General features: G+C 39.0%; 1 protein-coding gene across 2 annotated transcripts in view; it reads right to left on the reverse strand.

Moving 5' to 3' along the window:
• The window catches only part of TEX11 (testis expressed 11), a 380,181-nt gene that overhangs the window by 341,603 nt on the left and 24,716 nt on the right, over window positions 1–13,862 (reverse strand). The window contains exons 1-2 of one of the 2 annotated variants that reach the window (XM_055106718.1): window positions 9,751–10,187; window positions 4,021–4,142 (exon numbers count right to left, since the gene is read on the reverse strand). In XM_055106718.1, the coding sequence (XP_054962693.1) occupies window positions 4,021–4,142; window positions 9,751–9,847 (219 nt within the window). In that variant the 5' untranslated portion in view covers window positions 9,848–10,187. Of the gene's footprint in view, window positions 1–4,020; window positions 4,143–9,750; window positions 10,188–13,862 lie in introns of those variants that run through there. The other variant, XM_003820153.4, reaches the window with a different exon arrangement.

Here is a 13,862-nt window from a genome sequence, read left to right on the forward strand (position 1 = left end):
ACAAAACTGTATGTACAGAAAGTTGTACATATGCAAATCTTACCCCAAAGAAGAACTTCAATAAAATATTGGATTCTAGTTAATGATATGCACACTAAAACATTTAGGGGGGAAGTGTACTGTTGTCAGCAACTCACTTTAAAATGCACCCAAAAAATAAGATGCGCTAATGGACAAATGTATATGTGATGAAGCGAATATGGTAAAATGTTTACAACTGTAGAATGTAAGTGGCTGTTACATAGGTGTCCAGTGTAATATTCTTTCAACTTTTCTGTTTGAAAATGTTTATTTTAAAATGTTGGGAAAACAGAGCAAATTGCCTTTTATGATGCCAGAAATATTACATGTACAGTATAATTATAGCTAAATAACATTTAAACTGTAAAACTATTAAAGAAAATACATTAAAATAATAGTTATATTGAAGTGGTGTGTTTGCATGTGATTTTGTATCCATTTTTTTAAACTTTCTGTGAAGTTATGTTACTTTATGATTTTAAATAAATTCTTGTATTTTCTCATATTGTGTTAGAAAGGATAAGATAAACTATGACTGTAAATACTTCATAATCACAAAACATATTTATTCAACACATATATATTAAGCACCTAAGATGTGGCAGGTTTTGTCTTAGGTTTACATAAATGTATAATGATAAGCATAGTAAATACATGCTGCAAACAGAAGTAAATAATATGAAGATTAGACTTTCCAGAAAGAAAATAAATTCAAGGCATTTCCAAAACCAAGCAGATCTTCTTCAAAAATAAGACCAAACTCTTATGGCTCATGCCTGTAATTCTAACACTGGGAGGCCAAAGAGGGCAGATTGCTTGAGCTCAGGATTTCAAGACTAGCCTGTGCAACATGCAGAAACCCCATCTCTATGAAAAATACAAAAAATTAGCTGGGTATGGTGGCACATGCCTGAAGTCCCAGCTACTCGGAGGGCTGAGGGGGATCACTTGAGCCCAGGAGGTCGAGGATGCAGTGAGCCGAGATCATGCAACTGCACTCCAGACCAAGACACTGTCTCAAAAAACAAACAAACAAACAAACAAACAAACCCAAACTCTTGGAATCTTATAATTTGTTTTCACTAACAGCTAAGTACAGTAAGAGGTTATGATCTAAAAAGAGATTTACCACCGGGCACAGTGGCTCACACCTGTAATCCCAGCACTTTGGGAGGCTGAGGTGGGTGGATCTCTTGAGGCCAGGAGTTCGAAACCAACCTGGCCAACATGGCAAAAACACATCTCTACTAAAAACACAAAAATTAGCCAGGTGTGGTGGCGCCTGCCTGTAATCTCAGCTACTTGGGTGGCTGAGGCACGAGAACTGCTTCAAACCAGGAGGCAGAGGTTGCAGTGAACTGAGATCCTGACACTGCACTCCAGCCTGGGCAACAGAGTGTGATTGTCTTAAAAAAAAAAAAAAAAAAAAAAAACAAAAACTGAGATACCACCTCACAGTCACTAGGATGACTACTATCAATAAAAAAACAGAACAACAAGTATTGGTGATAATGTGAAGAAACTGGTACCCTTGTTCACTATTAATAGAAATGTAAAATGGTATAGTTGCTATGGAAAACAGTATGGTGGTTCCTCAAAAGATTAAAAACAGAATTGCCATATGATACAGCAATTCCAATTCTGGGTATATATCCAAAAGAATTAAATGCAGGGACTTGAACAGAAATTTCCATACCAATGCTCATAGCAACATTATTCACAATAGGCAAAAGGTAGATGCAACCCAAGTGTCCATCAACAAATGAATGGATAAACAAAATGTGGTACACACATACAATGGATTATTCAGTCTTAAAAAGGAAGGAAATTCTGACACATGCTGCAACATGAATGAACCTTGAAGACATTATACTAAGAGAAATAAACCAGCCACAAAAAGACAATTATTACATGATTCCACTTACATGAGGTACTGAGAGTAGTCAAATTTATAGAGACAGAAAGTAGAATGGTGGTTGACAAGCTGATCCCAAAATTCGTAAGAATTTTAGAGGGCAAGGGGGAGTTGTTTAATGGATATAGAGTTTCAGTTTTGCAAGATGAAAAGGGTTCTGGATAATAGCTGCACAATGTGAACATACTTAACACAAGGGAACTATACACCTAAAGATAGTTAAGATGGTAAATTTTGTGTTATGTGTATTTTACCGCGATAAAAAACACAATGAGATAACACTTCATACCCACTAGAATGACTATAATCAAAAAGACAAATAATGACAAATGTCAGCAAGGAGGTGGAAAAACTGGATCCCTCTATCCCTCTTTTTTTTTTTTTTTTTGAGACGGAGTCTCGTTCTGTCACCCAGGCTGGAGTGCAGTGGTGCAATCTCGGCTCACTGCAAGCTCCGCCTTCTGGGTTCACGCCATTCTCCTGCCTCAGCCTCCCAAGTAGCTGGGACTACAGGCGCCTGCCACCACGCCCGGCTAATTTTTGTATTTTTAGTAGAGACAGGGTTTCACTGTGTTAGCCAGGATGGTCTCGATCTCCTGACCTTGTGATCTGCCCGCCTCGGCGTCCCAAAGTGCTGGGATTATAGGCATGAGTCACCGTGCCCAGCCAACTGGATCCCTCTTATATTGCTAGTGGGAATGTAAAATGGTGCGGCCACTTTGGAAAACAATCTGGCAGCAGCAAACCAACATGGCACATGTATACATATGTAACAAACCTGCCCGTTGTGCACATGTACCCTAGAACTTAAAATTTAAAAAAAGTGAAAAAAAAAAAAGTTTAGAGTTAACACATGGCCCAGCAATTTCATTCTTAGGTACAAACCTAAGAAAAATGAAAACATAAAAATCTGTACATGAGTATTTATAGCAGCATTATTCATAATAGCCAAAAGGTGGAAGCAATGAAAACGTTCATGAATAGATGAATGGACAAACAAAATATGGTATATCCATACAATGGGATATTATTCAGTCATAAAAATGTATGAAGTACAAATACATGCAACAATATGGATGAACTTTGAAAACATCTTGCTAAGTGAAAACAGTCAGTAAACCACACATTGTATGATTCTATTTATATAAAATGTCCTCATTAGGCAAAACCATAGAGACCAAAAGTAGATTAGTGGTTGCCTAGGGCTGAGGGTGAGGGAGGGAAGAGGATGGGAGGAAATGGAGAGTGTTTGTGAATGGGTGTGCGGTTTCTTTTTGAGGTGATGAAAATATTCTAAAATTAACTAACTGTGGTGATAGGTGCACAACAACTCTGTGAAATACTAAAAACTATTGAATTGTATACTTGAAATGGGTGAATTGCATGGTATGTAAATTATATCTAAATAAAGGTATTTATATATACATAAACACATATATACATATATAGATACATATATATATAAAGAGGAAGAGAGATTTACAGTAAACCTTCCTCTCACCTTTCCATATAAGTAGTCACCAAAATGGAAGTATTTGCCCAAGGTAAATATTCTCAAAAGTGTTTCAAGCCTCAAGACAGCTTCCATATTAAGTAAGTAACAGACCTTCATTTAAACATTAGACAATTACCCCCAAAAAAAGCACTTCTGAAGGCTTATAGTCAACTGAGTTCTCCACTACTGGGTGGCTCCACTACTTTGCTGCAAAGGGAAGGAAAAGATAACTAGTATGTGCCCAGGACCTTATATATGTTATTTTGTTTACTATTCATAACAACACTTGGAGGTGGGTATTACTATTATCATTTAACAGGTGAGAAAACTGAAGCCTGGGGAGGTTAATAAATATTAATAATAAATAACATTGCTAATAAATAAATAAATAATAAATATTAAACGAGCACATATGTTCCCATTGGTTTCTAAAATTTTTCCCCCTAAATTAGGTGTGAACATCCAAAAATAGACTTTTATATGTTTAGCAATGGTTAAGCATGAAGACTACTTTTTTACCTATATAATACATTGGTTAAAATGAAGAATCATCAAAACTTATCATAAACAGAATTATTTTTATACTAACCTGAATGTCTGTTATTTCAGCCATAGACTCCCTGTTGATATTTGCTATGTCGCTGAAGAGTCTATCAATTGCCTCTGGTATGTTAGGTGAATTATCATTTGTAACCAGGTTTTCAACAACTTCTGAAATAACAATGGATGATAAATGTGCTGTGAACTATTACCATTGGCTAAATGTAGCAAATCATTTTTAAATCTATGTCTAAATCATTGGCCAAATGAATACAGCATGAAGGAACTTGATCCTTAGAGTAAAACCAAACTGGAGATTTAAAGTTTCTTTAAGCTAGAGTATAATTTTCAAATAAAATTTGCATTCTTTGGGAGTCACTTGTTTATAACTTAATCATTACTCATTCTCAGAAAGTAAAATGCATTGACTTCACAAATAGTAATGTTATTAGGTAATATTAAAAGTACAAAACAGGCCAAGCATGGTGGCACACGTCTTTAGCCCTAGCTAGTCCAAAGGCTGAGGTAGGAGGATCACTTGAGTCCAGGAGTTCAAGGCTACAGTGAGCTACGATCCTGCCAGTGTACTCCATGCAGCATGGGCTACAGAGTGAGACCCTTTCTCTAAAACAAACAAAAAAAACCCTGCAAAACTGAACTTAACAGTGTCTTCAAAACCAGAAAATGTAGAAATTCTGAAAGAAGATCTGAATATGTGCCCTGTAAAACTGAAAAACTTACTAATATTTTCAAGCATTAGACAGACATAGCTAACTGCTGGCTCTGAAGTCTTGAACTTACTTTGCAAGAAAAAAATGACACGCTCAATTAGCAACATTAACCAGATATTGAATCTGCACAAATGATGTCACCATTTTCTAAATGGTCTGAGCTCCAGACTCCAAATAGCTGAATCTTACCAGGCCATGGAATTCCTTCAAACCCAAGCATTAGCTGGGCAGGATGCTCCACGCCTGTAGTACCAACTACTCAGGAGGCTGTGGCAGGAGGATCCCTTGAGCCCAGGAGTTTGAAACAGGCTGGGCAACATAGCAAGACATCATCCAAAAAAAAAAACTAAAACTAAAACTAGACCAGGCCCAGTGGCTCATGCTTGTAATCCCAGCACATTGGGAGGCTGAGGCAGGCGGATCACTTCAGGCCAGGAATTCAAGACCAGCTTGCTCAGCATGGCAAAACCCCATCCCTATTAAAAATACAAAAATTAGCTAGGCGTGGTGTGCCCGCCTGTAATCCCAGCTACTGGGGTGGCTGAGGCATAAGAATTGCTTGAGCCTGGGAGGTTGAGGTTGTAGTTAGCTCAGATCATGCCACTGAATTCCAGCCTGGGCAACAGAGCAAGACTGTGTCTCAAAAAAAAAAAAAAAAACTAAAACTAAACAATAAGCATGATGAAGAATCACAATTGATGCCCTTCATATTATCAAAATTGAGGTTTTTTTCAAACTCGTGACAGAAATGTCCATAAGCTACATATTTCTAATTTCTTGCAACATTCTTGAGCCTCAAATTAGCAAAAATGTTAATATTCATAACAGTACTATAAAAGCACCTTCTAAAAGATTTTTAAGCTGCTAAAATAAACAGAACTTTTACCTTGCTACAGTAAAAAATAAATCAGCTACAAAAATTTCAGTTAAACAAATGCTTGAGGTGATGGATATCCTATTTACCCTGATGTGATTATTACACATTCTATGTCTGTATCAAAATATCTCATGTATCCTATAAATATATACACCTACTATATACGCATAAAAATAAAAATTAAAAATTAAAATTCTAGCTAAACATAAGACTATAGATTCCAATAAAGACGTCACAAAGCAAATTAAAAAGTATTTAAAATTCACACATTTTAAATACTTTAGGTGAAAAAATATATATGAAAAGAAAAATACAAAAATTAGCCAGGCACGGTGGCACATACCTGCAGTCCCAGCTACTCCAGAAGGTGAGACAGGAGAATCTCTTGAACCCAGGAGGCAGAGGTTGCAGTGAGCTGAGATCGGCCACTGCACTCCAGCCTGGGCAACAGAACAAGACTCCATCTCAAAAAAAAAAAAAAAAGAAAAAGAAAAAAGAAACCCTCTATCTTTCTTTTTCCCATAAGTTGTTTAATGGAAAGACTGATGTTAAATATCTTGACTCCTCTAAGATTAGGTAAGTATTGGGCTGAGGGGCACATATTTATATAGCCCTTACTCAAAATATTGGTAACAGAATCAGGGAGATTTTAAAATTGATGTTTTTAAAAATACAAATATTGTTTAAAGAACAGATTTTTAAAAATATTTTTGAGAAGAAAACAAAACCCCAATATAAACTTTCGTTTGTTTGTTTTGTTTTGTTTTTAAGACAGAGTCTTACTCTGTCACCTAGGCTGAAGTACAGTGGGGGATCTTGGCTCACTGCAATCTCCGCCTCCCAGGTTCAAGCAATTCTCCTGCCTCAGCCTGCTGAGTAGCTGGGACTACAAGCACATGCCACCAATATACGTTTTAAAAAAAAACATCCTGGCCAGCCGTGGTGGCTCATGCCTGTAATCCTAACAGTTTGGGAGGCTGAGGCAGGTAGATTGCTTGAGCTCCGGAGTTTGAGACCAGCCTGGGGAACACAGTGAGACTTCATCTCCATAAAAAACTTAAAAATTATCTGGGTGTGGTGGCTCACACCTGTAGTTCCAGCTACTCGGTGGCTGAGGTGAAAGGATCACTCCAGCCCAGGAGGTGGAAGCTGCAGTTAAGCTATGATCATGCCACGGCACTCCAGCTGGGTGACAGAGCAAGACCTTGTCTCTCAAAAAAAAAAAAAAAAATCCTAAGATGTTATTGTAGAATACCAATAATAGTTTCTGGTTACATAGTTTATGAGACTATGAAGACATATATTTTGATTTGTGAATGTTCTCTTAAGTGGTTAATGTTTTATTAACTCATTTTTGTCTAAATAATTCTGGTCCTTTCAAAACATATTTTCAGTGTTATTCAGCTGAGCAACTTCACCGACACCAGCTGAGGCAATGACAGCATTGCAGTCCTTTAAGGATAAAATGCAGTCAGCAAAGCTGGGTAAGTGATAGAGATCACATAGCTGAAAGGTTGAGAGTTACACTATAAAGAAGAGATTTGCATCTGGGAGAAGCTCAGAAAATAAATTATATTTTTTGTTTTTGTTTTTGTTTTTGTTTTTGTTTTGAGACAGGGTCTTGCTATGTTGCCCAGCCTGGCCTGAAACTCTTGGGCTTAAGTGATCCTCCCATCCAAGTAGCTGGCATTACAGGTGTGTGCCACTGCATCCGATGAAAAGAACTTCTATAAATGCAGTCTACAGCTGGGCAAAGTGTCTCGCGCTTGTAATTCCAGCAATTTGGGAGGCCAAGGCAAGGGGATTGCTTGAGCCCAGGAGTTCGAGACTACCCTGGGCAATATAGACAGACCCCATCTTTACAAATAAATAAATAAAATTAGCCAGGCATGGTAGCCCACACCTGTGGTCCCAACAGGAGGTTGAAACTACAGTGAGTTGTGATCACGCCATTGCACTCCAGCCTAAGCGGCAGAGACTGTCTCAAATACAAAATGCAGTCTACTCCTGAGATGAGAAGACAGCAAACTGTATTAAGGTTTTGTCAAGCAAGATTGTACGTTTTGAAAAAAATTATTAAATTATCTTCCTGGCTACAGAAAGAAACTATGATTTACAACATGATTTCAGTCCATTTAATTTAAATGAGATGCATTCTAGTTAAAACTGGGGGATCACTCGATTGAGGCAGCCACGTTAATCTGTATCAATTAATTCTGATTAAGTAGATAACATTCTAGGTACCGTATAATAGAAAATAAACATTTTCCCTGTCCTTGAGGAAGGGAGCTTCTGTTACAACATACAAAAATCTATCAACTGTCCTGCCAAGTCTTTCCCTGTGACCTCCATCAGCTCAACCAGTCATTCAAAAGCCAAAGCAGCTCAAAGACCTGCCAAAATCAATTCAAGATTTTACTCCAAGTCACAATAATTATATGCAACTTCTTTAGTGAGAAAAGAACCAGAAATGACAATAAAATTAACATTTGCATATTGCTTTCCAGTCTCGAAGCTTTTTCATATGCATTCTCATTTAATCTTCAATCTATTCTGTAAGGAAGATATTTTTATTTCATAAGATGTGGAAACTAAGTTTTAACAAAATGAAGTGACTTTTTAAAAATCAGGCCTTTTTGCTGGATAAAGTGACTTCTTGATGGTGATAAAATAGAAAGTAGTAAGCTATGACTTGAATTCAGGCTTTCTGATTTGAAATCCTGCACTTTCCACTATACTGGTTCTATCAGGAAGGATCTGGAACAAGTGACAAGCTAGGACACTCAGACAACTGAAAAACAGCAGAGAGGAAAGAAATGAGCCAAAAGCATTCAGAGCACTACACTATAGCTCTGATTGTGGGCTAAAGAAAACTATTCAAACTGCAGAGGTTGGTTTGAATGAGGACAGCCAAAATATCCAAAACAGTGTCAAAAGGGTCTGGCAAAATCAGGCAAACAGGTTTAGTCATAGACTAAAATTACATTGTAAATCGTAATTTCTATCCACGGTCACAAAGATAATAATTTTTCCTATATAATGTTCCAGGAAGTCCCAAATGACAAATTGGATATGGTACAAGAGAATCCAAGCAGCGAGTCATAAAGCAGAAGTCAGATGGAACTGTATGTACCATAGTTCCAACAGATCTATTCACAGCAGTGTATTGTAGTTCTGAGCAGTGTCCTGATCCTGGAGAGTAACTAGGGATGGATGCAGGGCAGGCTAACCTCATGAAAATCATGACAAGCAGAAATGATACACCTCCACAGATGAAAAGCTCCAGCTCTCTGCTTCCTGGTGGGGAGGGAAAAGAGTTGATCTGTGCCTCTAGTGCCCCAACTTCTCCAGGGCTGCCAAAAGAACTTGCATATATCTCTCTAGTTTTGAGGCTTAGATGGGTCCGGCAAACTCTAGCTGCTCAGGGGAGAATGGGAGACAGTGGCTTGAGCTGGTACATGCCATAGCTCTCCACTCTGGCTCAGCCCAGAACAAGCAGACAAAAACTATAGCTTCCAGCTTCTCTCTGGGGAGAGAAAGAGGTGGTAGAGGCCCCCAGAATCTCTGCCAAGGCTAACTGGGGGGGCCCTTCTCCTGTACAAGACAAGCCCATGAAGAATGAGAGAGGTGCCTTAACACAGGCACCAACAGTGGGTCAAGGAAAATGAAAAACCAGGCAAAGATGTTCCAAACAAAGGAACAAGATAATCTCCATAAACCAACCCTAATAAATAGAGTTATATAATTTACCTGACAGAGAATTAAAACAACTCTCATGAAGATGCTCACTGAGGTCAAGAGAGCAATGCATGAACAAAGTGAGAATTTCAACAGAGATAGAAAATATTTTAAAGTACCAAAAATTTCTCCAAGAAGATATACAAATGGCCAACAGGTATATGGAAAAAATCTCAACATCACTAATCATCAGGGAAATGCAAACTAAAATTTAAAATTACAATGATATATCACCTCACATCCATTAAGATAACCACTATCAAAAAATAGAAAATAAGGCCAGGCGCAGTGGCTTATGCCTGTAATCCCAGCACATTGGGAGGCCGAGGCAGGTGGATCACTTGAGGTCAGGAGTTCGAGACCAGCCTGAGCAACATGGTGAAACCCCATCTCTACCAAAAATACAAAAATTAGCTGGGCATGGTGGCACCACCTGTAGTGCCAGGTACTTGGGAGGCTGAAGCAGGAGAATTGCTCGAACCTGGAAGACAGAGGTTGCAGTGAGCCAAGATCGAGCCACTACACTCCATCCTGGGTAAGAGTGAGACACTGCCACAAAAAAAAAAAAAAAAAAAAAAAAAAAGAAAGAAAGAAAGAAAGAAAGAAAAAATAAGAAGTATTGGTGAGGATGTAGAGAAATTGGAACTCTTGTACACTGTTGGTAGGATGGCAAAATGGTGCAGCTGCTATGGAACACAGTATGAAGGTTCTTCAAAAAATTAAAAATACAACTCGCATATGATACAGCAATTACACTTCTGGGTATTTATCCACATGAATTGAAATCAGGGTCTTGAAGAGATATTAGCACTCCCATGTTCACTGTAGCACTATTCACAATAGCCAAGATGTGGAAATGATGCAAATGTCCACCAGCAAATGAATGGATAAAGAAAATGTGGTATATACATACAATAAAATGCCATTTAGTCTTCAAAAAGAAGGAAATTCCATAATATGTGACAATATGGATGAACCTTGAGGACATTATACTAAGTGAAATAAGCTAGTCACAAGACAAATACTGCATGGTTCCACTTACATGAAATACCTAAAATAGTCAAATTCATAGAACCAAAGAGTAGAATGGTGGTTTCCAAGGGCTGGGGGAAAGGGGTAATAGGGAGTTACTAAGCAACGGGCATAAAGTTTCAGTCAAGCAAGATGAATAAGCACTACAGATCTGCTATACAATACTATACTTACAGTCAATAATGTATACTTAAAATTTTGCTGACAGCAAATCTCATATTAAACGTTCTTACCACAATAAAAAAAGAAATGATACAACTCCAAAGCTAAACAGGTGCATAGAATATGCCCCTAGTATGTTGAAGCTCAAATCTGATGGCCAGTATAACTTAATCCAAACCAACACCTTCCCTACTCTACAATGCTACTATTCTTTCTTCCTTTGAATAGAACAGGCTCAGAGAATAGAGCAAACCTAAACCTACAAACTGGGCTCATCGGAAGATAAAGCAATGTTAAGTTTTGGAAGGCAATTGGCTGGGGGTGGAGGGAGGCAAGAGCTGACAATATCATGCTAATCACAAAGGAATTTCCAACTTGATTCTGGTGAGGAAACCTATCTAGTCACATTCAGAACACTAAACTTTAGAGACTAAAGGATAGCTGTGAATGCGCTGGTTCACACCTGAAGCCAACACATCTCAGAGTCTCGCCCAAGGCCCACAGCAGCAAGGCCCACAGTGGGTATGTACTCCCTGGTTATCACTGATGGTTATTCAGGGCCCAAGGGCTCTTTAGTTAGCAGGTGATGAATCCTACCAGGTCTGTATCCTTCCCTTCAAGGCAGTGCATTCACAGCTGTGGTGGCTACAGGGAGAGACCCCTTCTGCTTAAGAAAAGCAGATGGAGGAGTAAGTCTTGAGCTTAGGTGCCACCTTGGCCACAGTAGGGAAAAACACCAAGCAGGCTCTTGGGGTCCAGGATTCCAGTCCTTGGCTCTTGGACACCGTCTCTGGACCTAACCTGGGTCAGAGAAGAGCCCACTATCCTGAATGATGAGTCCCAGGCCTGGAAGATTCACCAGAAGCTGACTGAAGAGCCCTTGGGCCTTAAGTAAACATCGGCAGTAGCCTGGCATTACTCCCCATGGGCCTGTAGTGGTGGGCATAGGTATAGACTCCTTTGCCTGGGGAAAAAGGAGGGAAGAGTGGGAAGGACTTTGTCTGGGGGTTTCAACACCAGCTCAACCACAGTAGATTAGTGCACCAGGTAGATGTCTAAGGTTTCCATCTCCAGGTCCCGGCTCCCAGACAGCATCTCTGGACCCACCCAGGGCCTGGGAGAACTCCATACCCTTAAGAGAAAGACAAAAGGCTGGCTGGCTTCACCACCTGCTGGTTGTAGAGCTCTAGGGCCTTGAGTGAACAAAGGTGGTAGCAGCGGGCCTTGGTTACAAAGGTGGTTACAGCAGGCCTTGGGGGAGACCCAGTACTGTGCTGGCTTCAGGTTTGACCCAGTACAGTCTTGGCAGTGGTGGCCATGGGGATGCTTCTGTCACCCCTCCCCCAGATCCAGGCTTCCAGAACAGAGAGAGAGACTCTGGGAGAAAGTAAGAGAAAAGCCTCTGCTGGGTAATCTAGAGAATGCTTCTGGATCTTATGGAAGGCCACCAAGGTGGTACCTCTACGAGTCTGCAAGAAACAAAGCATTACTGTACTTGGGGTGCCCCCTAAAGCAGATACAGCTTAGATCACAACACCAAAGTCTTTTCATATATCTGGAAAGCCTTCCAAAGAAGGACAGGTACAAATAAGCCCAGACAGTAAAGATTGCAATAAAGACCTAACTCTTCAATGCCCAGACACCAAAGAACATCTACTAGCATCAACACCATCCAGGAAAACATGACCTCACCAAATGAACTAAATAAGGCACTAGGGACCAACCTGGAGAAACAAGAGACATGTGACCTTTCAGAGAGATAATTCAAAATATCTGTGTTGAGGAAACTCAAAGAAATTCAATATAACACAGAGAAGGAATTTAGAATTCTATCAGCTAAATTTAGCAAAGAGATTGAAATAATTTAAATTAATCAAACAGAAATTCTGAACTAAAAATGCAACTAGCATACTGAAGAAGGCATCAGAGTCCTTTAATAGCAAAATTGATCAAGCAAAAGAAAGATTTAGTGAGCTTGAAGACAGGCTATTTGAAAATACACAGTCAGAGGAGACAAAAGAAAAAAGAATAAAAAACAATGAAGCACACCTGCAGGATCTAGAAAATAGCCACAAAAGAGCAAAGCTAATAGTTATTGGCCTTAAAGATGAGGAAGAGAAAGACATAGGGATAGAAAGTTTATTCAAAGGGATAACAGAGAACTTCCCAAACCTAGAGAAAGATATCAATATCCAAGTACAAAAAGGTTATAGAACACCAAGTAGATTTAACCCAAGAAGACCACCTTAAGGCATGTAACAATAATCAAACCCCCAAAGCTCAAGGATAAAGAAAAGATCCTAAAAGCAGCAAGAGAAAAGAAACAAATCGCATGAAATGGAGCTCCAATATGTCTGGCAGCAGACTTTTCAGTGGAAACCTTATAGGCCAGGAGAGACTGGCATGACATATTTAAAGTGCTGCGGGAAAAATACTTTTACCCTAGAATAGTATATCCAGTGAAAATATCCTTCAAATGTGAAGGAGAAAGACTTTCCCAGACAAACAAAAGCTGAGGGATTTCCTCAACACCAGACCTGCCTTACAAGAAATGCTAAAGAGAGGATTTTGATCCTCTCTTATAATAATAATGAGCAATAAAAAATAATCTGGGCCAGGCACGGTGGCTCATCCCTGTAATCCCAGCACTTTGGGAGGCCGAGGTGGGTGGATCACCTGAGCTCAGGAGTTTGAGACGAGCCTGGCCAACATGGTGAAACCCCGTCTCTACTAAAAAGTACAAAAATTAGCCAGGAGTGGTGGCAGACATCTGTAATCCCAGCTATTTGGGAGGGTGAGGCAGGAGAATCGCTTGAACCCAGGAGGCGGTGGTTGCAGTGAGCTGAGTCTGCACCATTGCACTCCAGCCTGGGAGACAAGAGTGAGACTCCATCTCAAAAAAAAAAATTATCTTAAGGTACAAACCTCACTGGTAATAGTAAGTACAAAAAAAAAGTAACACTGTTATAACACAATTATTATAACACTGTAACTGTGGTGTGTAAACTACTCTAAGTAGAATGAATAAACAATGAACCAATGAAAAATAACAACTACAACTTTTCCAGAAATAGTACAATAAGATATAAATAAAAACAACAAAAAAGTTAAAAAGCAGGAGGATGAAGATAAGGCATAAGGTTTTTATTAGTTTTCTTTTTCCCTGTTTGTTTATGCAGAGTGCTAAGTTGTTATCAAGTTAAAATAATGGGTTATAAGATAGTATTTGCAAGACTCGTGGTAACTACAAACCTAAAAATATACAATGAACACACAAAAAATAAAAAGCAAGAAACTAAATCATATCACCAGAGAAAATCACCTTCACTGAAGGAAGACAGGAAGGAAAGA

This window comes from Pan paniscus, chromosome X, assembly GCF_029289425.2.
Source record: "Pan paniscus chromosome X, NHGRI_mPanPan1-v2.0_pri, whole genome shotgun sequence".
Taxonomy (NCBI): Eukaryota; Metazoa; Chordata; class Mammalia; order Primates; family Hominidae; genus Pan; species Pan paniscus.